Source organism: Carassius auratus, chromosome 18 (genome assembly GCF_003368295.1).
Source record: "Carassius auratus strain Wakin chromosome 18, ASM336829v1, whole genome shotgun sequence".
In the NCBI taxonomy this organism is placed as follows: Eukaryota; Metazoa; Chordata; class Actinopteri; order Cypriniformes; family Cyprinidae; genus Carassius; species Carassius auratus.
In genome coordinates, this window is record NC_039260.1 from 6,082,203 (window position 1) to 6,108,126 (window position 25,924).

Sequence of the window (25,924 nt, forward strand, 5' to 3'; positions counted from 1 at the left end):
ATGTTTCAACAGATATTGTTTTTTAAAATGCTTTTATCCTATTTCCTCATTGGCTATGACACTTGGGAAATAATCAAACCCAGACTGTGAATTCATTAAGTTGCTGTCTTTGTTTTTACATCTCAAGCTACAGAGAAAGCATCACATGGTAAAGATGTCATCATCTCATCACATACAATCTTACTATTCATTCTCAAAAAAAAAAACACACACAGAGGAGACACAAGCAAACACCTTAGTGAACTGACCAAACTATATTCTTTATTAGAAAGACGGCGCAGTCCCCCAAGAGCTCTACAACTTGTTAGGATGTTACATGCCATATATACAGTCTCACATAAAAGTGCAATGTCACGATGGATAAGCAGTATCTTTATTATTTGATCATTCTAACAACTTAATAAACAGAACAACGTTAGTAATAATTTATTTACCGTAATCCTAGCAACTCCTTATACTGGATCTGAAATAAGAATGCCACAGCACAGAGGACGTTTGGATGAAGTTCCTCTAAAACAGTTTTTAAAGGCACTTTCACAAGTACATAGTACAGAGATGTACATGGACACACTGATATAACAGCAATTAAGTACAGAGATTCTGCTACTGTGTGTAGTTTTGCAGGGAGAACATTTCTCAAGGCTTACATATAATGTACAAAAAAAAATAAAACTTGTTTGTAAGATCGTTCAATATAAATCTTTAGTATGCGCCTTATAATTACATGTTTAAAAACAGGCATTTATTTTCATTTTCTTGAAGTTACGTACAGTTTGTCCCCTTTGTTCAATGTTAGACATTTTCATAACATCACCCAATCACATTACATAGCATATTCTACCTGAATATGAATAAACTGTTGTATAATATATATATATATATATATAAATATACGCGCGCACACACACATACACACACACACACTAAGCTATTGTCAAACTGTCATAATAATGTGAATGTCAATGCACAGATAACGTCAGATTGATATACTGCATACAAAATCCCAGATCTTTAATTTTGGAGTGCAAATATACACGAGTGACTGATGCTGTACATAACTCTTTGTCTTTGGGTACCGTGCATGACACTTAATTTGGGTGTGGTGCTGTGTGTGACATTATTAGGAAGGGTTAATGGGCCTCAAGCACTATCCCATGAAAGCACTGTAGTAACAGTCTCCGAGTCCATGGCTATTGGCATCATTCCCTTGTTTGGTGAACCAACAAGAAATATTGCCTGAAAAGTTTCTAGAAAATACTTGCATATGAAAACTAAAAGGATTATCGTTCATGCTTATAGGATAGAACCAAGCAAGCGTTTTAGACAGCTAATCTGACAAGGAAAAGATTCGTGATCTCTAAGCAGCGCTTGAAGAACTTTACTTTTTGGGCAGCTAGACTTGACTATTCACAGATTACATCGAATTAAGCAGATATATACTACAAAAATATTGTTTATAGAGAGCCGTTCGGAGAAAGTAATGAATGTAAAGACAAAAAAAGAAAAGAAAAAAAAAAGGTTTAGTGGATGTACATTATATACACAATATATATTTCTAAATAAGAATTCAAGAAAACAAACTAGGAAAATGTTTCTTCAACGTAAGCGGATGTGATTTACGCAAACTCCCTGGGCATACTGTATGTTCAAATATTACTATCAAAAATATAATATTCAAAGTAAAGCCTTGCTGATACAACTTTAAATGTTAACACCGAGAGCCAATCCGGACGGGCAGAAGATGTGACATCACACGCCCTTATATGGCAGTGCGTTTCCAACGTCAACATTCCACAAAGAGTCCAGACTAGAAATCACTCTGAGACACATTTCCCACAATCCTAATGCTGTAAACTGAGAAACCAAAGACCCTGCTTAGTTTCTGTATTATTCACATTTAGCTGTTTTTCTAGTGGATGTAAACTACTGAAACATAAAAAGTCACCCTAACAACATACCGCAGGAAGCTGTATTGATTTGTTGCTTTCTTTAATATCTTCAACACAACTCCTTAATCTATTCACACAGAGTATTGCGGGAAAAAACGAAGTGTCAGACAAGCATGCAAACAGTATTTGAGAACAAATAAACTGCTTTCCGTTAGTTGCAGGTGTCTAGAAAATCTAAAAATGTTTGTTGGAATCGACTAAACAGGGAGAAAATGTAATCTCTGAAATAGGAAACACCTGTTTAACTAAATCTACTCTTCCTCAGAACCATGCTTTTAGTGACCGATGTTATTCTAGTTTATTAATAATCCCTTTAATAGTGTTGGAGTTGTATCCACACTAACTACTATCATCTCATTAACCACTAGTATCTTTAGTTATCTATGTTTGCTTGAGTCCACTCTCTGAATGAAATGTTGCAAAAAATTAAGAACCATGTTCATTGGCAATAAATTCCACTGTAAATCTGGCTCTGACTGCCACGGTCCTCTTTGACCCTAAACGTTTCGCCCACAATGAATCACATGGTGCAGGATTTGTCCAGTGGATCCTGTGGAGGGGCCGCCGGATGCTGCGCTGCTCCAGTCTTGGGTACGGCCACCATGGGTTTGGGCCGCAGGGCGGGGGGCTTGAGCTGCACCCCCATGCGCGGGGCCACGGCGGGCTTGAAGGTGCTCATGGTATCGCTGGAGGAGCTGGTGCTGCGGCGCATGGGCGGCTCCGTGACGGCGGGCCGCAGCAGGAGGCCGTGGAGTTGGCTCAGGGACTCGGTGGAGCTGGCCGGTGTGGGAGCGTTCTTCATCTGCTCCAGGGTGTCCAGCACCACGTCAGGGGCGTGTTTGGCAGAACTCTGCCGCTCGAGCTCCTTCAGCTCATTTAGAGCAGTGTTCATCGTCTCCTCTATGTCCTTCAAGAAAGAGACAGAGAATTAGAGCACGTAGTTGGTCAGAATTAGAACAATAGACATCAAACAAATGGCAAGACAAGCAGACAACATGATGAATCACGTCTACTGAGATCAAATATGTGTTCATGAAATGGTCAGATTGTTAGTATTAAACAAAGCTGATGTATAAGTGAAACAATGCATGAGATAGTTATTAAAGAGTCACTGAAAATGTGAACCAGTGGCGAGTTAAGTAGTTTTAGGTGGGGGTGGGGTGCTAGATATGAACTAAAAAAAAAACATCTTTTGAAATATTTTAATTATAAAAATAAGCCTTATTTATGAAACACAAGCTGAATGAATTTGTATCAGCTGTTCGTAAGTCATTCTCACTTAAGGTGCCTCAGCAAATTAAAAATAATTTATGAAAATAAGACACACTTTGAAAAACAGCCACAAATGTTAATTTTAAATAACATCAAAAATTTATTTAATAACCTGGTCTTCCAAAATTAGGAATTGAGAATTTTCTTTTTAAATAAAAACAATTAAATAAAATTAAATACTATAAATTCATGGACATGAATAAATATACATGTCTCTAATTCATTTAATTTCTAAAATGTTTATTAAGTACAAATCACTCTATTAAAATAATTTTTATTTGATTATTATTTTTAAATTCAGTAATCATAAATGAATTAAAAAATCAAGTAAATTTACTAGGGAGGCCTCATAATCAATCAAAAAAAGAAAACATTACAAAAAAAAATTATGTAAGAACCAGAAGTGTTGGATCAAAGTCTAGATTTAAAATAATAATAACTGACGAATAATTAATAAAATAATAATAAAATATTAAAATGACAATGATATTTCTATAATACATTTTTTCAGATATTTTAATGTGTAGTATTTTTTCAATGGTTTTACTTTGTCTTTAGCAGTAAAAATGTTTGAAACTGATTGTTAAAAAGAATGAGAACCCTAAAGATCCTTCGGTTTCTGAAACGATCCCAAAATGAACTGCGCTAAATTTATTTCTGTACCTAAAGTTTGCAAACAAGCCTAAATGGTCAGCCTTCAGACACCGTCTTGGCCAGCTGGGCGGCTTGGAGTCCTAAAGGGTCAAAATCCCTGGCTCACGGCCGATTTGAACTGAATTTTGATTGATTTACATATTTTCATTGCTCGTGTTTCATAAATGAGACCGTTGCAGATATGCATTAGTCATTAGTAACAGGAGGCAGTAACTGACTATGTTACAGGGCTGGGCCTGCAGCGCATGGTGTGAGGGGCGTCGTCGCTCGCCTCCCGCTGACCTGTGCGATGCTCTCTGGATCCAGACTCTTGCCGTGAGGCTCGGAGAAGCTTGTGTACTGGCCCGAAGACGTGGACCTACGGATGGGAGGGCTCTCCATCTTTTTCACGGACTCGTGTCGGCTGATGTTGGTCAGGCTGCCATGACCGGTCCGTCGGCGTCTCTCGGGACTATCCATGGGCATGTGTCCTCTTCCTCTCAGCATATCCCGCGGACTGTAGTGGCCCATCACTGGGGATCCCAAATCTGGGTTGCCGTGACTGCCGTGATGGCTCTGGGAGGGGTGGACCAAGCAGTGGGCATCGGTGGGGCGAGCTGGAGGCCTGCGGGTCGGGGGGTCACTTCTCTTCCTGTGCCTGCTAAATAAAGCAGGAAATGTGACACGTTAAAGTGTGCAATGAATCTATTTTCATAACTTTTGTGAGAGGTTTGGAGATGACTGTGGATACTGTTAGCTTGACATTAAGTGGTTGATGTAGTTCCAAAATATTGCTGGTCATCACATGCTGCATTTGGCAACATTAGGTGTGCTAACCTTCAGCATTTATCCTTAATTAGCATCAGCATTATCTCAAGAGTATCTGTGGCAAGACCTACTCTGCATATTCATGCAAGAGGCCTGACAGGAAACAGCTTAGCAAGAGTCATAATGAAGTATTATGACTGTGCATGAGTATTAACTCAAAGAGCTTCCTCTGAGAGACGCCTCATGTCAGGATTAAAATATAGGAACCAAACTGAGTTTTTAAAGGCAAAATATCAATATGAACAGTTTTGCCTCTAACATTATTATTATTATTTTTAGTATATGTGTTTATTAAGAACACAACAGTTTCAGTAAAGTAGAGCAAAAATCTAAACATGAGTTGAAAATGTAATATGTCATTTCCGATTACCGGTAGTTACACTTTTGACAAATTATGTGAATATATAGGGAAAATATGTGAAAATATTATTTAATTGTGCTTTTTTAGATCACACAATAGTTTAGCAAAAAAAAAAAAAAAACCTAGAATTGTAACCTCCAAAACAAATAAAACACAAAATAAATGGAAGATGGTGGAAAGCAATGTTGTTATTGTTAATTAAAACCATAAAAGAAAATGTATAATAGAAAAAAGCTCAATTCAAAAACAAAAAAACAAACAACAAAATTGAAATTAGTAAAATGACTAAACCTAACACACACACACACACACACACACACATACACATATATATATATATATATATATGTTATATATGTATATATTATATATGCAAATATTAGATACAAATGTAAAAGTGTAAATGTCAGATAAACTTAAATACATAAACATTTTGAAATATTGGATAAAGAATACAGAAAAATAAATTAAAGCTAAATATAAATATTTAAAAAGCTAATGAAAATAAGAAAAGCACACACAATTACTAAAATGTTAAATACAATTAAAAATGAAAATATCAAATGAAATAAAAGCTAATCCAAAATAGTGATAGTCTATTAAAATTAGGCTACTAGTGGAGATGACAGTTGCTCATTACAGTTTAGGAAGAATTAAGACAACTAGTCTGTAACTATCCAGTACGAATGTTTTAAGAAACATCTATAAATGATCAATTAGTAAGATGGAGTATTTCTATCATAACTGTTTAACCATGAGATGCCTCTTAACTTGAGCTTAATGAGGTCTTGTAATGCTTGCATAATCATTTTGACAGTCCGTGATGGATGGAAATCAGTAATGTCATGCTAAATTGTGAGTTCATAAATTACATAACTGTGCTGCTGTTAATGATCAAAGTAAACAGAAAGAAATGAAATGAATCTGAGTGTTATTTTATCTGAAGTATGATTAGAAGTCTTCGTCCAGCAGGGGGCGACATGCACTACATTAAACACGGTGCACTGCTGCATGATGAAAGACGAACATGAAATGAGAGTCAAACCATGAAAACATGCTGAACTGGTGCTTTTTAAGGAAAAGCATACAGTATAAAGCTGCTTTGGAACAACTACAAATCATTCAAATACATACTGAGAAGCATTTAACACTCCGTCTGAATATAGGTCTGTTATCACACAGCAGAACACTAGCAGACTGCTTATCCAGATATTCTGGCAAAGTCAGGGTAAACTAATACTGAGTTTGTGTCTGAGCACTCGCCTCCTCTGTAAGGAATAGTGCCGACATATCTAAGCGAATAATTGTCTTTGGAGATCACCACTTTATGATTTGATTGCCATAAATGTCATTGGGTTTACAGTTGCAGAGGAGGTTATCCTCAGCCGCAAGAAAGTATGTTTGACAAACGCACTTATGGAAAGAGGAGAACATCTAAATAAAGACAAATGCACTGAAAGATTTAAGAGGCAGGAAACGGAGCTGCACGACACAGTGGGATGGAAAAAACAAACGAGGGAGAGCGTAAATGAATATGAGGCGAATCAACACAATGCAAAAATAAAGACTAGATGTAATAAACTTCAAGAAGAAAACCCCAACTGGGACCTCTGGGTATTTCTTTCTTTGTTCTTGTTACTTGTAGTGTATTTGTTTGTCAGTGAATTGCTTGTTACTTTAACTGAATTCCCTCAATGTCTTGCGGTGCTCGAAGCGAGGAGAATCTGTGCTGTTTTGGTTCACTCACCTGCTGATGTAGGAATCAGGTAATCTGCTGTCTGTTGGAGATCCGATGTCTCTGCTGGAGCATTTCTCCTCTCCTGCATGTCCACTGCTGGCCTCACTGTCTGCCTTCTGGCTCAGAGAGTCAGAGAACGTGTCATCCCTGTAAAACAGAAACCAAGCACTTATAATATCCTAGATACATGCATTAGGCTTAGTTTAATGTTTAATCGCAAACTGTTTCACGACAGACAACAAGAAGAGCTCCAAGTGTCACCAGAACATGTTCCAAAACCCTAGTTGGCCACTCGATTTGGTTTGTATCACTAAGCTCTTCCTTTTCACTCAGTATTCATCAATACACAATGTATGGATGCATGACTTGGGTTTTAAAAAACACTTGCAACCTTGTAACATTGCCCTTCATCAATGCTTTCCTGTAAAGGTCAAGCAGTATGTGATGCTTGTGTAGAGTGGTGTGTTAAAGCCCTGACACGAGTCCTGTGAAAGAGACGTGTAGAGCATATAAAGCTCCACAAATCCTGTGTTAAATCACAGCTGCTGATGCAGCCTATTGGACAGAACATTCGGTCACATGTACATGTTTTCTAGCACCATACAGACATTTCTATCAGCTGTGAGGTGAATTCTCTCCATAGCATGCGTGCCATAGAGGATATCCTGTGTGTTTTCGCTCTCTGGCTCTTTTATTGGACTGAGGGGCTGACGCTGCTGGTCTAGGGCCTCTTAAACTCCCTCTCTAAGCCAGGCTGTAAATTCTCTCAGTGCCACGAGCCAAGAACACACATCCACAGAGGGTCACGATGTGAATTATTGATACACACACAGTGGGCTGGTATGGGCTCTGTTGTTGGCGTCACTCAGTACTGTGCCCGATCCATTAGATTTGCCCCCTTTATGAGCTATAATCTGTGAACAAGCGGAACAAGATGTCATGATGATAAAGGGATTTACCAGAAGAGATGGTCCACAGCAGAGTGCTGAAACCAAACCCAGATGTGCCTCGGTTTGGTCCAAATCTAACTAGCTTCCTACCTAGACAACATCTTAAGGCTTCATAGGTACTCTTCCATGTATGTATGCTTTTACTTCCTTTCTACAAAGTATGCAAAAAGCAGTAGATCAAAGCTATATTTGCAAATATACATTATTCAAAAGGCAGATAGAGTACATCCAGACTGCAATATTGAAAATATTAATGGTCACAAATTTCTTAATTTTGGAAAGCTCAGAGAAAAAATAAAATAGTGGATGAAATACATAATATTACACTATACATACTAGAGTTAAAAAGACTGACAATATTAAAACAAATAATAATTTTGATAAATTATTATTATTATTATTTTTTACTATAAATTCAAGGTGCCAATGAAAAATTGATTTAATATGTTATGTTGATATAAATATGACATAAAATTTTAAATATTTTAGGATGATTCTACACTGATATATATATATATATATATATATATATATATATATATATATATATATATATATATATATATATATATATATATATATATATATATATATATATATATATACACACTCTGTTTACAGAGTAATTTTAAATAATTATATAATACTGAACTAATTTATTCAGCCCAATATTTCTGTTTATTTATTTATTTGCATGTATTTTCTTGCCTGGTTAAATAAAGGTTAATAACATCAAACTCTGTTGAAGCTATATGATTTGTATTGTTGTATCACTGTAGAACAGCAGAGATACTCACATATCCTGTACAACGATGTACTGGTGAGGCACTAGTCCATCTATGCCATTGTGTCTGCCCTCCCACCAGTCAGGTGACGCTCTCTGATACAGCAGTAGAGACGCACCCTTCTTAAAGGACAGTTCCCGTGCAGAACGGCCCACATAATCAAATTTTGCAATGGCTTCAATGGGCTCCCCCTCTGCATGAAAAATAAAAAGGGCATGGTTAATTCAGTGGCACCACTCATATCTGCACTTCTGACATATGCTTTATGAAACACCTAAAGGAAAAGAATATGGAGTTAACTGAGCACCAGTTGGTGCTTTTCACAGTACCAAGTCAAATGAATCCATACAGTGCACATGCCTCAACTGCATCTGTTCATTCACATGTGCATGAGAGCATTTAAAAGCATCAACACTACAGGGTCTCATAGTAGCTGGTGTACATGCCTTTGCCGTTGTGACCCCCTTTACATAAGGAATCATCAGAGAGCCAACCGGCTTCGATGCATGTAAAGTAGCTTCTGTTCTGGCAGAACGAGCTGTTCTCATCCTCAGGACAATCGGGAAACATGAACATTATCAACATCTCAACCCCTGCCAAAAAGTGCAACACCTCTTACAAAACAGCATTGTGATTTATTATTGGTAATACTAATATGGTTTAAAACGCATGATTTCAGCGCAATAAACATGATAATCAGAACCAAAACAGATGTTTTTAGCAGGTCCGAGCTCTAATGACGCAGGTCTATTCTGGAAAAGGGGGCGGGGAGAAGCAGCTCGTTTGCATTTAAAGAGACGAAAAACAGCGTGTTTCTGCTTCCACCAGGGACTTGTAAAAAGGAGCATAATATTTCACCTTTAAGCAAAATTACCAATCTATGAGCGCCACTGTGCATTTTATGAAGGGATATAAACCGTGATAATGGAATGAATACCATATTGTTGTACAATGGTATTTTCACATTGATATTTAGAAAAAATATGGAATTACCATAATGGTGATATCTATCATTATATTACCATTTTACTATGTTCACGACAGCTTAATAACAAATTGGTACTTTTCTGTAAAATCAAAAATCTCATTAAAAAGTTGCTAAATTATTAATTAAAATCACTGTTAAGGGGGATTGATAGTGCTTGCAATTCCTTCAGCATGGCCTCAAGTTATAAGAAATATGGAAAGGATTATTTAAAAAAAATAGATTATGTATATATGTTTAATATTTACAATGCAAATATGTAAATACTATAAATATATCATAATTTAAATAATATTTATTTTTTAAATATGCAATTATTTTATTTAACTGTGGTATTACCAGCATTTCCATATCTATCATAGTATTAAAATTTCACTATATCCATAAATCCATTTCTTTTTGTCATTTTGTAAAAAACAAGTCTCATTAAAAAGTTGAAAGTAACTGAATCAATTTGTATTTTATGTAATTAAATGCATACTGTGAATAGATGTCTTATAATTTTTTGTAATTTCTGTAACGCATTTTGCATTGGAGCCATTAGTGAAGCATCAAAACTTTGGTAAAATAGTAGAAATACTTGCTCAAGTTCAAAACACCTCTAGAGAAAAGCACATCTTTACCACTGTTGCAAATAAAGACAAAGAAATGAAGAGAAAACATCTCACAAATCAGACAAAAGAGAATGCACAATAATAAAAAGAAAAGCACAAGCTCAAAGAGGAAATGCTTTTTCATTCTCTCCAGTCTGGAAATGACAACGAGTCAATGAGATGTGACGAGCGTGAGTTGACTGTCAGAATTAATAGGGCTGCGCTGAGACCAGGCTCCTTATTAATAAAGAGGATGGGGTGGAGATCAATATGACCATCAACTGTCCACACGTCACTGTCTCTCCTCCATCTCCACCTGACAGACGCTGTCGTTCATTCAGTGTCCTTGCGAAAGCCTGTTCATGTATCAGTGCTGCAAGGACAGAGTTTGAGAACACGGCAGGAGACAACGTAACAGTTGAGATTATGTGTGATTTCCTCTTAAGAAACAATCAAAAAAGGCCAAATTATAACCAGACTAATTAATTTGTGTACGGTCCAAAACCTAGCTTACTAAATTAAACAATGTCAACTATTTCAGTAGTCCGTATTAAAGAGACTAACTTTTGTTATGGCACTATTTTATTCAAACATTAACAAGTGTTGTTCTTTAGTTGATGGCACATTGTAACATATGGAGTTCTTGTTGCCCCAGAGGAGAGCTAACAACCCATGCTAGGTTTTCTGGCTAAACATACACTGCTCTAGCAGTAACTTCCCCACAAGCACCCCACAGTCTAGGAACAGAAGGAATAAAGGCTGACAGAGTAGAAAATTGTTTGTAAGCTGCATTTCCTGTTTTTTAATGTTTTTAATAGACACATGCTTGCAGACTGCAGGGGTCCTGCATTTAGAAGAGAAAATGAGCTTCTCGCAACATCATCAGGGACACGTTAAGACATGTAACAAAGACCACATGTTTTTAACAGTTTAAAGGGTTTCTAGTCAAAGGCTGGCATTAAAACAGAAATATCCTAATTAAACTTAACATGAATTAAAATTTAATTTGAATTATATAACGCGGCTTATTTTATAGAGAACCCAAATATTCAAGAAAAACTGGTATTTTAAGAACTGGAAAAAATAATACATTTACATGGGAAATCAAAAATGCTTTAAGATAGTAAGACTCATTTTCATAGTTTAAATGAAAATGTAAAAACAAATTATTAAGTTTTTAATTTCAGTCCCTTATCCTCACCAACAACATTTTGAAATATTTCTTTAAAATATTGTATGTAAACTTATTTTCAAACTGAATTTATTTCTGTGATGTCAAAGATTAATTTTTTTTTTAGCAGCCATTACTAACGTCTTAAGTGTCACATGACCCTTAAGAAATCGTTCTAATACGCTAATATGACATGCTCAAGAATATCTTTATTATTATTATCATCATCATTGAAAACAGTTTTGCTGCTTTCTGTTTTTATGGAACCTGTTACTTTTTTCCGCAAAAGGTTTTTTGACGACTATAAAGTGAAGAAAGTGTTTTAAGAAATGAAGACACTCGTGTCGAATTTTAGCTAGATATATTACACAAACCAACATTTCCAAAACAAACAATATTCTTATTGTACATTAGTTTCCCACAGATGCTGAGATTTGTCTTTTTCCTCCCAAGAGAGCATTCCGTCTGCTTATTCCAGTTCACTTGAATGAATAAATGGCTCTAAAGGCATAGCAGGGGTCCCATCACTTGGCAAAGTGGTTTTCCAGACGGGCCCAAAAACGATCCCCCTTCAGATGAAGCGACTGAGGACAGATGCTGCACTGGTCCCAGGTTTGAGCAGGCTGATAGAATTAGGCTTTGAGTTAACTGTAAAGCCACCGGTTCCTCTGGATTGTTCATTAATGCAGATAAACAGAGATTTTTTTTTGAGAGAAGATTTAGAAATCAAATATATTCCAAAATCCTAATTATGAAACAAAACAAAACACACTGATATAAGAAACAAGCTATGGTTGCAGTGTAAAGAAAGAGAATAATAATTCCTCTGCTGGGGAAAAAAAAACCTCCTCAATACATTCATAAGGAAAACATTTAGAGCAAAACCATGGAAGCGGAGCGCAATTTTACAATTTCCAGGACGGTTATGATTCAGGCTGACATTGATATCTGACATCTGTGATTGTTAATGGAAACCCTCACATACAGTACGTGAAGTATCAGGTTTCTCAGTTAAATGTTCCAGATTCATGAATTTAAACAGACAGTAAGATGGGAACAGTCAAAATGAGTCTTCAGCATGCGGATGCACATGTCTGGATGTCTAACAGTGATTTATGAACATATGACACACTTGTGCGCAATATCCTTCAATGAATCTGATCCTAAATGAACTGAGCACCAGAGGTTCTGGGCTCTGTTTATACTCTAGTGAATATGAGATCGGTCTCTTCAGTAGTGTTCAGAGAAGGAGAGATTGGAGGAATGATGGGGGCATGATGTCAGAGTTGAGTCACAGTGAGGTTATACTAAAAATTGGTAAACTTTCTAAAGAAAATGTGAGCGCTTACCAATGCAAAACAAAGCGGTTCAAAACCATTGAAAAGCTGTTTAGATTCAAAGTTACTTCTGTGCAAACTGTGCTTCAAATCGCTCATTTCTCACAAATTTTTACCAAACTTTTGCTTATGGAACTGCAATGCAAGTCTACTGTGGTCAGTTTTACCACAAATCTTTTAAGAGCTTCTCAACAAACAGCATGATTTAATGCATCTTTCATGTTCATAGCACAAACAGTGAGGGACAAATTATGAGTATTAATACACAGGATTAAGGGTTTGTTTAAATCTCTAACCTTAAGAATGAACAACAATATGCTATTCAATATGCTATACAATATGCCAAACAATTAAATCCCATTTGAGCAATTACAGGGAGTGTCTATTCCCATCTGTTTTTATGACCCAAACACAAAGGTAAACTTCAAAGCAACCACCTTCTAATAAAGCTGTGTTTTTGGGATTTCTGATTCAGTCCTACTCTTTATCTGACTCTCTGCACAGATAAACAATAGAATAAACTTGGCTTTAGTCTGTCTGTGAAATCTTAAGATATGGAAAAAGCAGACTTCCCAAATTGTCTTATAGAATAAAGCTTAAGAAAACAGGCATTGTTCAGGTACAGACGGACAGAGACAGGAAATGTGTCTATTTTCAGTGGGGTAACATACAGGTCAGCAGCGACATTTCCTTTCGGTTCTATTGAAAGACTGCACAGAAGACAAAAACAAACCGCTTGATTGAGTTGAGTTTTCAGTCTGACACTTGCAGTTTATTTCTAAGATTACACATGGGAATCGGTTCAAGTGTCATCAATGGGCTGAGCATCTGCTTTTAGTTTGTTTGTGACAATGAGCTTTGAGAAGTTTTTCCGTGATAAAACCACATGCAGTTGCACAGGCATTTACCAGACTTGATTCAAACCCTCTTGCTTTGTTTACGGATGTGTCTCCTCCTTCCCAAAGGATTAGAAAGAACAAAAGAGGGAGCAAAGAGTTGGATGAAGTTCTCCGCTCTTTAACGATCACTTCATTAAGAGCTGTGAAAAGTGATTACCCAGGTCAGGGAAAGCAGGAATTAACCCCTGATTTCCTGTGTCAGAAAACGCTATAAGAGATCGAATCAATCCAGAGGCTCAGTGAACATTTGAGCTAATGGGAAGAATGACCGGACAGGAAAAGACGACCTAACCTTGTTCCCATGACCATGATGACCTAACTTACATTCACTGGCATGGGACGTCATAGTGGACATACAACAGGGTGTGGTCAATGAAATAAACATACCATCCTCACTGGTGTGGGTCTCTGCTCCTCCATCCTGATCAACTTCCTCAAGAGCTCCATGTTCACTGTATGGACTCTCGCTGCAGAAGATAAGAGGAAATAAATCAAGACTATTATTTTACCTATTTTTTAAAAAAGATAACAGATTGTGGCACTTACAGCATCTGTTAACCCTAATATTTAATAGTCACATGAGCTTAAAACCCTTTGTTCTAAATAAGTTTTGTAGATTATTCAAATAGCTTTGATTTGTTTAACATTTATTATCCTATAAGATGTAAATCTAATATTTTGTCCCCAAACACCTTTATTCAGCAAGGACCAATTAATCAAAAGTGACAGTAAAGACATTTATAATGTTACAGAAAATTTATATTTCTTTTGCTTTCAATGAATTAAAGAATCCTGAAAAAATGCATCACGTTTCCACTAAAAAAAAAAGTGTTACAACATTGATAACAATAAGAAATGTTTTCTGAGCAGCAAATCAGCATAGTAGAATGATTTCTGAAGGATCATGTGACACTGAAGACTGGAATAATGATGCTGAAAATTCAGCTTTGCATCACAGGAATAAGTGACATTTTAAAATATATCAAAGTTCTAAATAGTTGTCTTAAATTGAAATAACATTTCACAATTTTACTGCATGTTTTATTTATAAAAAGCCACCTTGGTGAGTTTAAAAGACTTAATGACACCCAATTTTTGAATGGTAGTGTATGTTTGCATTCCCTACACAAGTAACTGCATACACAGAGTTAAATCACAGCCAGTGTGAAACTCAGTATCAAGCAAAAGAACAGAGGCTGTCATTAGTATTCAGGAGGAGTCGGGCAGGGTGATTGGGATTCTGTCAGTGGCACAGCGTGGTTACCGAGACTGGCACTAATGCCCTTCACATCCTTGCGGATTACCTCTGACACACAGTAAAGCCATTTAAAACAGAGCACTGCCACTCCCGCATGCCACACTACCAAAGGGGAAAATATGAGAACCGGCATCGACAAGTGTGGATGTCAAATCTGAAATGCTCAAGTACAGATGCTTGCAGTGGCAGGTGTTTTGCTTTAGTTTGGGGGATGAAGACTTGTGGGAGTTGGGCTCCTCTCTTCGAGACAACAAAATCACTAGCCAACACATACACACAGCTGTGGAGCTGGTGGAAAATGTCTCTTTCCTCTTCTCATCTATGTGAATTTCAGCGAGGAATGAGCGTTGGTTTGGCTGCTGATCTTAATGGTGGCAATTATCAAGATGGTTTCAGTCTGTCTCACCTAGTTGAAGATCGCCGAACCCTTTCGGCCTTTAAAAAATGTTCCACCTTCACTAAAGAGCTCACTATCGGCACCTCATCTTTTCACATAATTACCCACAGTGAATCCAAACACGGCTCGGATGCAACTGGGACGTCCCTCTTTAGATCCAGACACACATACCTGTGATATTCAGTGCGTTTTAAAAACAAACCTTTGGTCTTGAGCCCGATATCTCCTCACAGAGAAAGAATGAGAAAATCAAGGCCAGTTTTATAACAAAAAATTTCAGCTAATTTATAGTTCGGAAGAAAAATTGTTAAAAGGGATAATTCACCCCCCCCCCCCACCCCCATTTTTAAGTCAATGGGGTCCATACACCAATGGCCCATACTGACTTTCACTTTGTAAAAGGGGGGAAAAAAACAATGAGGAACACATTTTTCACATTTTTTAGGTCAAATAGGTTTGGAACGATATGAGAGTGACAGCGTTGTTGAAGTTAAAAGCTTTGCATTTTTGGAAAATTTAATAAAGTTGAACTAACAAAAGCAATTACATGGAAAATTTTTGTTTGCCAAATCAAAATATTTAATTTCTTTCTTTTTTTTTTAAGTTCAGGTTGAAGACCTAAATTTACCAAAAATAATTGAAATAAAATTAAAGGCAAATAGAAATATGAAACAAAAATTTATAAAAAAGACAATACAAAATTACTAAAACTAAATAACTGAAATATTAAAAGGCTACTTTCAAAACACGAATAAACAAGATAACTGCGAAAATAATAATAAAATGACGCTACGCAGTGAGTAAATGATGACAGAATTTCTATTTTTGGATGACTTTCCCTTTAAATGATGAATTTTTGACCTGTATAACTCTTCTTCCAAATCTTTTATAAGGATTTATGCACCTCTTCTGGATCAACTAAACCTGATCTTCAAAACAAAGAGGTCACACCCTAAAACTGGAATAACAAAATAAGTGACTCACTATAGTGCTGACTAATAATTTCTTTATTTCACTCAAGTCACGCCATGGATGTCCGGATACCACTACTAATCCTCAAATATACAATAAAGTCTTGATTCTCATTACCCACCTACATGCAGCTGCCCAGACATTATCACTAAATAATTAAAAACAACATCACCATCTCATCCCAGCACTCACCAATAGTCTCCGCCTGCCATACACTTCTCGTACATGGGGCCGTCAAGCTCCTTCGCGTCAGGAAAGATGGTCTCGTGGTGGATGATGATGGTTTTGATGACCTCATTGACATGGGCCTGGCAGGACACCTGGTCCTGATTTTCTGGAGTGGGCATGAGGGTGGGGCCAAAGCAGATGGCCAGGTTATAGGGGTCCATCATATTTTCATCGCTGTACTGGGACAAGCTGTAAGAAAAACAAGCAAGCTATTAGGACGAATGACAACCAGCGAGTCTGGTCGCAGAATTTCTTGAAGATATGGAACGAGAAATGATTATGTAATTCTCAGTAAAGTAGCGTATTATGACATCAGCAATTCAGATGTCACTTCATGCATTTTTAAAGCTTGCTGTGTGTTTGGGAGACATTTAGACTTACTGGTTGAGGAAGGCAAACAGATATCGCATGACCACGAGCACTGATCTGGGTACAGTGAGAAGGATCTTTCGGATATACAGCGATCTCTCATACAGATTTTCTATTCCTACAAAAGAAGGAGAAAGAGTTAGTAAATATATGTATATAGTAGGATTCTGCAAGTCCCCACTCAGAGCCTTATTTAGTCTTATTTGGTTTAACATGATACGTCAATGCTGACATTCACATTCATGTAAAGGAAGAGTAGGAGTCCTGAAAATGTATTTGTCTTGCCATGACATTCAGAAATTATTATTCAGGGCTGCCGTTGCCATCTAAGACACTAAACAGCCTCGAGTATCTTATGACATGCCTCCATCTGAAAGTGTTAATTCACTGCAGCTCTATTCATAGGGTTACAATGCTGAGCTCATTAAATATTGGAAAAAACAAGAACAACAACAACAACAACTTTGGAACACTGTTAATTGCACAAAGTTAAACCTTGTCATTTTGGAAACATGTCTAATACCCAAGTCTTACTGGAAAACAAGTTCCATTCTTTTTTTAACTTGTTGCAGTGTTGTTATTGTTAACTAAATCTATTCAAATATTACAAATCTTTTTTTTTAATTATATACACACACACACACACACACATGTATGTATATATGCATTAGATGGAAAACGTCAACTTAAAAAAAAACTAAGTTAAAGATGAAGTACTTAATTAAAAAGACTGAAAAAAAAAAAAAAAAATATATATATATATATATATATATATATATATATATATATATATATATATATATATATATATACACACACACACATAATAACTAATAAAAATAACAAAAGCACATAAGAAACAAAATACTAAACTAAAATTTTAACTGAAAACATAAAAGAAAAAGTAAAAGCTAATTTTAATTAAACATAAGATATGATTAACACTGAAATAGCTCCAATTTGCCCCACTAGTCATTTATAAGTATATAGCACATGCACAGAAAAGTCTGTAACCAGGGCCATGGCAGATACAGGTAGGTGCATCTGTCACATACTCTGTAATTCAGTGTTTTAACCAACACAAAGAGCACATTTAAAAAACAAGGCAATTAACTTGAGTTCATCTAAATTAATTGGCAGGGGTGCCGGCCCTCACCCTGGACATAATGAAGCTGATTACAAGAGCATTAAAAGAGATAAAGTCTAAAAACTATTCAACTCCTCTTTTTAAATGAGCTTAAAAATACATCCAAAAGACTGGCATCTCAGAAATGTGTGAGTATCCCTGCGGCTCTCCTGCAAGAATGTACACAGATTTCACTGGGTTTTCTCCTTGGAGGCCTTAACTCACTTCCTGTCCTCTCTGGAATTCCATTACGGATCTTTGTGGTCTCCTTAGTAAAGTCCTCTCAGGCTGTGTTTAGAAGCATACTATTCTACTATCACTATTTCATGGCTGCACATAATAACAGTTGTGATCTCTCTGATTTCCTTCTTATTTTACCATTTGATCTGACTGCCAAGACATTTCCACCAAAAATCGTTTTAAAGAGCTCACAATTGGATGTGACTTAATGATTTAAATTACTTGACAATTACTTTTGCACAGAACTATCTAAATGTTAGTGTACTGTTGCACATATTATTTCTAAAAATATATAGAGTGCATACTACTCAGGTTGGCTGTGAGACACACACAGTACTTCTAAAAGCAGTCAGCCTCTGTAGAACAGAATTAAACTGATGTGACCTGCTCTCATCCAAAGCTACCATAGCGCACACAGATCACCGATTCATCCTCTGATAGCATCTTAAAATAGTCATGTCACCATTAAAAGATCTGGGCTTTTGGGAATATGCTACTTGTGTTATTCGTCTTACTTCAGCACGAAACTGGGTTTCCAACACGGATCCTGAGCAAGAGTAGCAATTTAAAGACACTGTCAAGTTTACCGCAGACAAGGCACATGTCTGCAGAAACACAACCCAAAGTAATATCCTACAGTGCAGTGAACACACAACTCTGACAGTCTAAATATAGATCTGCCGTGGACAGAGAACAGGAGAGGCCGTGTGTTGGAGGGAGTGTGTGTTGTGCTGGGAAGGGGTTAGTCGTGTGTAAATGTAAATGGCAGGGAATCCCCATTAGTCACACTCTACAGAATGTCACAGGCACAGGGCCGCATGTTGGTCGGGTATGTATGAACACACGCCTCCACATTCCTCCACACACACAGACAAACAAAACCCACACAAGCATACTCATGGGCCCTTCATCTGGTGAACTCTGTGTCTAGATTATCTTGACATGTGGCCAAATATTTAGAAAGAGCTGCCATCTAAAGCTTTTTGTTTTTTTATTTTTATTTAAACACTTTTTTTGCATGTCAAAATTATGGCAGGTAAAACATCAAAGCAAATGTATCCAGGTCTAAAAATGCTTATGGAGAAAAATCTCCATTCTGTTCAAAAGTTTTCACCCCCCAGCTCTTAATGCATGGTTTTTCCTTCTATATAGAAATCAAGAAAATGTAAATTATAAAATGTAAATACATTAAGTCAATATGATTCTGTAAATATATATTTTTACACAACATACAATAGTATAATTTAGTATAATTTTATACTTCTTATGTATATGTTTCAATATAATGTTTATTAATATTTTATTTATAGAATATACTCATTTACTGTATGGTCATAATTTTATTAAAAATTATTTTAATCAGCCATACACTGTTCTTAGATCAGAGGACAACTTGGTATCAAAAGTGGCACAGCTTACCCCACTCCCCCTTAACTCGTTTCCTTATTCAGAGCTGAAGATCACAAACATCTCATTAATTCAACAGAAACGAGTGAGCATCATGGTGTCATACTGCGTTCATTCATTCAGCGCAGTGTAGCATCATCTATGATCATGATAAAGCAGGCTTTCTGAACTCTTTCAAACTCACACAAAGGCCCAGCTGAAGCCCTAACGTGTCATGCCGTGGAGGAACACACACTGTGCTGTAATGGAGTGTGTGTAAGGCTCTTAGCGTTCGCCTGAGGCACTGGACGTCTTGTCATACAGTGAAAGTATCTGTCCCGCTGTTGGGGGCAAATGACTGAGATCTCTTTATGTGAGAGCGCATGATAACAGTTCAAAGCACTGTTAATTCACACTGAGAATCAATGACAGATTTACAGCTGCAGGTCAACAGAAAAGCAAAAAAGAAAAATGAGGCACTTACTGACAAAAGAGATGAGATCATTGAATCTTTCCTTAGGAAACAGTGGGTTCTCCAAACCTCGAAAGTAGAGTTTCAGAACTCCCGCAACAGAGTTGATATCGTGGTTATTCTCTTCATCTGTCAGGGGATCATTACCTAAAAAGGGCATAATGTGTCAAATATGCTGAACAAAATATTTATATTTTAAATATTTGTACACACAAAGAACTGAAAACGTATCAACTATTTCGGTTTATCTTGATATACAAGAAATGCTGATGGGTATCTATATAAATAAAAAGACAAATGTTAAGACATGTAGATGTTTTTCCAAATAAAGGAAGTTTTCCGAAATCATGCGGATTCATATGACTCATTGAAGACCTAAGAGATTCATCATTATTCAGCAGCGACAGCGCTTTTGAAGCTATTTGAGATACCTCACACACACACACACCTACCTCTTTCAAAAGAGTTCTTGATATCATTGACTTCAACCTGAGATCCAGACACTCTGAATATTCCTTGATGCTGAAGGCCTTAAAAAGAGAGGGAGAGAAACTGTGAAATAACTGCTTAAATAAGACGCCTTCCAGTGTCCATTTAAATCCACTGGAAATAAAGGCCGGTCCAAAGACAAATCCCAACCTCAAAAGCTAAGCCCTGTGCTTTTGAAAAGTTCCCTTTTTCTAATTAAATATAATGAATGAAGGAGAGAGAGTGCAATCAACTTTTACAAAAACATCCGTCAGTCCGGATTAGCTTTTAATGGAAAGCTTGGCTGAGGGTCAGAAAAGATTAATTAAAAACTTCTCTATAATTCCAGTAAGATGGCCACACACAGACAACTTTCAGAGCTCACAATAGACACACAGGATCTACAATAGTTTATACAAGGCCTTTTTGGACTGAACATCCTCTGACATTGACAGGAAAGCACTTCATTTAAAACACAAATAGATCTAAAACAAGTCTGTGCATGGCCTTGACTGGGATGGGACGGATTCGGAAAGGGGTGCACAAAAACATGACCTAGCCAGACTTCAGGACAGGTAACCATTGGATGATCAGACAAGTTTGAAGACAACAGCATAACTGTTAACTTCATCTGTCGGCTTTTCAGGTGACAATAGTTGGCTGTTTTTAAAGAATGGTTTAAGTTGCAACGCCATTACAATTGAACTTACCATACAGGTTAATGAATCGAATACAGCTCTCAACAATTCTTGGTATTGCTTGTCCAGAGTCCTTAAAACAAGTCAAACATTGGCAGTAAATCAGGATGTGTGCTAAACAATCAGTCTAGCTCTAAATCAACTGAAAATATCCCACACACCATGTATCATTCATGTCGGAGATGAGAAGATAATCCTTCTTGAGCCTCAGAGCCTTTTTAAAGTGCACACCTAAGATTCTGTGTCTTATCTTGACTCAGACAGGAAATAAAATGACAACTAAGATCTGCGTGCTAATATGGTTCTTGAACATAAAATGAAGCCAGTGCCACCGAGGAAAAACTGAAATGCTTTAGTGAATCCTGCCTGTTTTGTGGGGTTAGAGCTATTTGTTCAGCATTTGGGAGCGCTCGCTCTTACAAGCTTTAAAAATAATGTTATCCGCTTTTAACCCATGGAATGTGCCAAGTCTGAACACTGTGAGAGTGCCAGGAACAGAGGCAGACCTCACAGGCGCTTCGTTTCCCAGCTATGATCAGCAATATGGTGAATACAAAATGTACTGCCGCAAACGTTTAATTATTAATACTGATACAAATTCATAAATCATAATCGAAACCGATGGAAAAGACAAGGAATGCTGGAAAACTATTTCTGCATTTTATTGTGCAGAACTTAACTTTCAATTTATATGAAAATTTTTACAATAATCCAATAATTAGTTATGTCTTTTTTTTATTAACCACTTATTTCCTTACTTTTCACATATTCATTGTTGTAATTAAAATTTAATATTAATACATTTAATATTTAGTAAAATCTTAATTCTATGAGTTACTATTTGGCATGTGTAAAGCACTTTCAAATTCTTATTATTATGATTATTAATTGTAAAAAAGTTATTTCATTTGTGGGATATTCTCTCCATTAAATGAAATAAATCAAAATTGTGTGCATTAGGGTCACTGAAGTCAAAAAGGATGAACTCTTGTCAAGCATATAGACACACATACTTTGGGGTCCAATAGTCTGAGACCACTAGTGAAAATGCTTTTATTTTTCATATCAAAAATTTAGTAAAAAATATTTCCTTACAATTAATACTATGGTAATGGTTTCCTCGTACCCAGTTTTCAATAGAAACCCAGAATCTGTGCAGTCTCAGGCATTAGGACACCACTGTACATGGTTCACACCTCTTCACGATTAAGCAAAAGTTGAACTACTGGAAGCTTAGAAAGACATGCAGCAATGAGCTAATTAGGACAAGCCGACTGTTTCTGTACCTGGTGCCTTGTGTGTGAGTTCCGTCGTCCACGACTATGAGAGAAGGACAGCAGAACGAAAGGACAGAGAGCCAGAGAGTGAGAGAGCAGAAAAACAGAGAGAAAGAGGCGATCCCCAGGTTATTTGGTCCCAGCACTACAAGCCACCAACAAAAGCCTACAAAATCATTATTAGTCTTCCAGTGACAACATTAGCTCCAGCCTCACAGAGAGAAAAAGAGGGGGTGTGCTGATAACACTGAATCCTATTATCCAAAAACATTCTTCACCAAATTTTACAATGAAGCTTAAATTATACATTAGGTATTAAAAAAAAGGTTAGTTCATCAAAATACAAAAATCAGCCATCATTTACTCTTTGTATGTTGTTCTAAATTTTAACATACATTTATCCATGGAACAAAAAATAATAATAATGAATAATTAGTTAATAGTCTAATAATAGTCTTCGTCTTCTTCATACTTCAAAAGTGAATATAGTCAGATGGTGATGAACTCCAAACATGAACAGGAGAGCACCATAAAAGTGGTCAACGTGACTTCAAGATTTGTGAAGTCATACTAAAGTTTGATGAGCGCAACATACAGAAAAAAATCTAAGCTTTGAAAGGATAGTTCACCCAAAAAAGAAAAATTCCCAAATTATTTACTCACCCACAAGCCATCCTTTCTTCGTTCAGATGAATACAACTGGAGTTATATTAATGTCCTGGCTCTTCAAAGCTTTATAAAATCAGTGAATGGGGGTCAAGATTTTGAAGCCCAAAAAAGTGCATCCATTCATCATAAAAAGTGCTTCACACTCCCTGGGGTTAAGGGGTTAAAACTTAATAGACCGTAATCTCTGGCTTCTGCTAACTGTCGTGCGCGCGTTCATGAGAGAGTGGCGTTCCAGCGTAGGATGTAGGGCTAGCGTAAGCTCCAGTGAGAACAAGCTAGTCTCACGAGAACCAAGTTTTGTTTGCAGCGAAAGAAAACCAGTCTCTTTTTGACTTTTAATGCGCTGACATTTTTCTTTAAAAATCCTCGTTTTGTACTTCTAATTCATGACCAGTGTTTTGCTCTCTCCGCTGTGCTTCTGCGTTCGTTGCTTCTCACCGGAGCTTACAGTACACCTACATTTGCTGGAATGCCACTTTCTTGTAACACGTATGACGGTTAGCGGAAGACTACGGTTTAAAAGGTTATTCGAATATAGACATTTTTCTACACTTCACCTCAGAAGGCCTTTATTCTCCCCCGGTACTTTTTATGATGGATGGATGCAGTTTTTGGGCTTCAAAATCTTGACTCCCATCCACTACAATTATAAAGCTTGGAAGAGCCAGGACCTTTTTAATGTAACTCCCATTATATTCGTCTGAAAGAAGAAAGTCATATACACATAGGATGGCTTGTGGGTGAGTATATCATGGGGTTGTTGTCTTTTTTTCGGTTAACTATCCCTTCCAATGAAGCCAACCAGCATTGATTCTCTTGTCTCATAACAGTGTAATTTGCCATATTTAAACTTAAACATTTTATTCTGTTTCTCACACAAAGCTTTCCAAACTAATTTTAAGGAACTTTTTACAACATCTGTCTCTAGTATTCACTTTCATTGTATGGAAAAAAAAGCTTTGTGAACATTCTCGTGTGTTCCACAGAAGAGAAAAATTCACATTCGTAACAACACAAGACGAGATTTCTATATTTTTAGGTGAACTATCCCTTTAAGAGGCTTTCATGATGCCCTGATGCATCTTTGTGAATGTTGATGCCTAAAGCTCACTTTATCTCCGTCATCTCACTTTATGTATACACACACACACCCAAACACACCTCCGTTTCTGCTCTGTTTAAAAACCTCCCCCAGCCATGATGATCAGTCAAGTAGAAGCAAATAGCCGTAGATCATAATTGCTTTAAGCGGCGGTTATTCAGTGCAGGTAGTACGGCACCCAAAGCTCTAAGTACCTTAACAAATGACTCCAAATTGCCATTAAACAGCTTAACGTTAAATACAGAGCGTGGCCTGGGCCTCTGTGTGCCAAACGGTTTAGGAGGAAGACTGGGAGGCCTATAAAGAGATGTTTACACTTTTAATCTTGAATGTGTTGGAAGCTTCAGCAAGCATCACTAATGAGTTTCACATATACAGTCTATCGAAATTTTTTTGGGGACATGTGATTTCAGTGGGGTAAGCGGCACCGCACATCAAAGGCCATGGAAATGGCAGATCTGCTGGGAACAGCAGGCGGTGTGGGAGTGTGAGAGATGTCCAAGCACGAAATCTTTTGGCTTGGCCGGGGCTGCTGTTGTTTTAAAGAGAAGCTCACATGGGGTTATATCTAAAAATCTGAGTTCAGTATCAAAATCAGTTCACTCTTCATTGTCTAAAGGAATATAGCAAACTTGCCCCTTACTCAAAAGAAGAGCTTTTTCACATGCGTTCAAACTGTGCCTCATAGGATGTCTCTGTGAGGTTAAATGTAAAGTGCACTATTAGTGCTAATCATTGCGGAAAAGAATCCTAGGAAATATTTCTGCACGGGTTTATGTTAAATTACGTTAAATTAAGCAGACATATGCATCTGGTCTACTGTTTTGATCTTATTGCTGAATGTGCTCTTATGTTTTTAACTTACAGTTGTATTCTCTCACAAGTGCTTTTAATTTATATTATGGGAAATCTATAAATACCAGATGATACAGTAGATAGAACCATGAACAGTAAGACTGATAAATCGGACGAAAGAATGATAGAATAACAAAATAACTGATAGCTAGAACAATAGATTGGCAGACAAACTGATAGACTGACATAACGGAAGATTCAGATGACAGAATGGCTAACACAGTATAATGATAGAATGATGGCTAGAATGATATAATGATAGATACAACTACAGATAGACAGAATGAGAGCGAGAACGGTAGATAGACAGAACAAGAGATAGAATGGTACAACAAACAGAATGATAGAATGAATGACTGACTGACAGAATGAACAACAGAAAGATTGACAGATGGAATGATGGACAGAATAATGAGTAGACAGAACAACAGATAGGTAGAATGCTGAAAAGAATGACAGAAAAATAGAAAAACAGAACAACAAAATGAAAAAAAGAACGACAGATTCAATGACAAAACAGACAGACAGAATGAAAGACTGAATGGCGGATAGCAAGACAGACAGACAGACAGATAGATAGAATGAGAAAAATATTATAGAAATATAAAACAATGGCTAGAATGAGCAACAGAAAGACAAACAGGACAATAGAATGACAGACAGATAGAATAACAGAATAAATATAAAATGATATAACAACAGACAGATAATGTCAGACAGATCAACTGAGAGAATGAGAACGATATAATGATCTCGACAGAAGGCTAAATAGAATGACAGATATACAGACATAGATAGATAGATAGATAGATAGATAGATAGATCGATAGATCGATAGATAGACAGACATATTATCTGTCATTTTATTATCATTGACACTTTATGCACTGCTGAAGATACAAACAA

At 36.7% G+C, this 25,924-nt stretch overlaps 1 protein-coding gene across 6 annotated transcripts in view; it reads right to left on the reverse strand.

The window, feature by feature from the left end:
* Positions 1-239: 239 nt before the first annotated feature.
* LOC113118228 (SLIT-ROBO Rho GTPase-activating protein 1-like) overlaps positions 240-25,924 on the reverse strand; it is a 94,246-nt gene continuing 68,561 nt past the window's right edge. Inside the window, exons 12-22 of one of the 6 annotated variants that reach the window (XM_026287259.1) lie at positions 24,358-24,460; positions 21,128-21,188; positions 20,402-20,479; positions 19,962-20,096; positions 16,738-16,843; positions 16,321-16,545; positions 13,889-13,968; positions 8,529-8,709; positions 6,791-6,928; positions 4,158-4,512; positions 240-2,856 (exon numbers count right to left, since the gene is read on the reverse strand). In XM_026287259.1, coding sequence (XP_026143044.1) covers positions 2,470-2,856; positions 4,158-4,512; positions 6,791-6,928; positions 8,529-8,709; positions 13,889-13,968; positions 16,321-16,545; positions 16,738-16,843; positions 19,962-20,096; positions 20,402-20,479; positions 21,128-21,188; positions 24,358-24,460 — 1,849 coding nt within the window. In that variant the 3' untranslated portion in view covers positions 240-2,469. Of the gene's footprint in view, positions 2,857-4,093; positions 4,516-6,790; positions 6,929-8,528; positions 8,710-13,888; positions 13,969-16,320; positions 16,546-16,737; positions 16,844-19,961; positions 20,097-20,401; positions 20,480-21,127; positions 21,189-22,401; positions 22,436-24,357; positions 24,461-25,924 lie in introns of those variants that run through there. The other 5 variants (XM_026287261.1, XM_026287258.1, XM_026287260.1 and 2 more) reach the window with 5 other exon arrangements.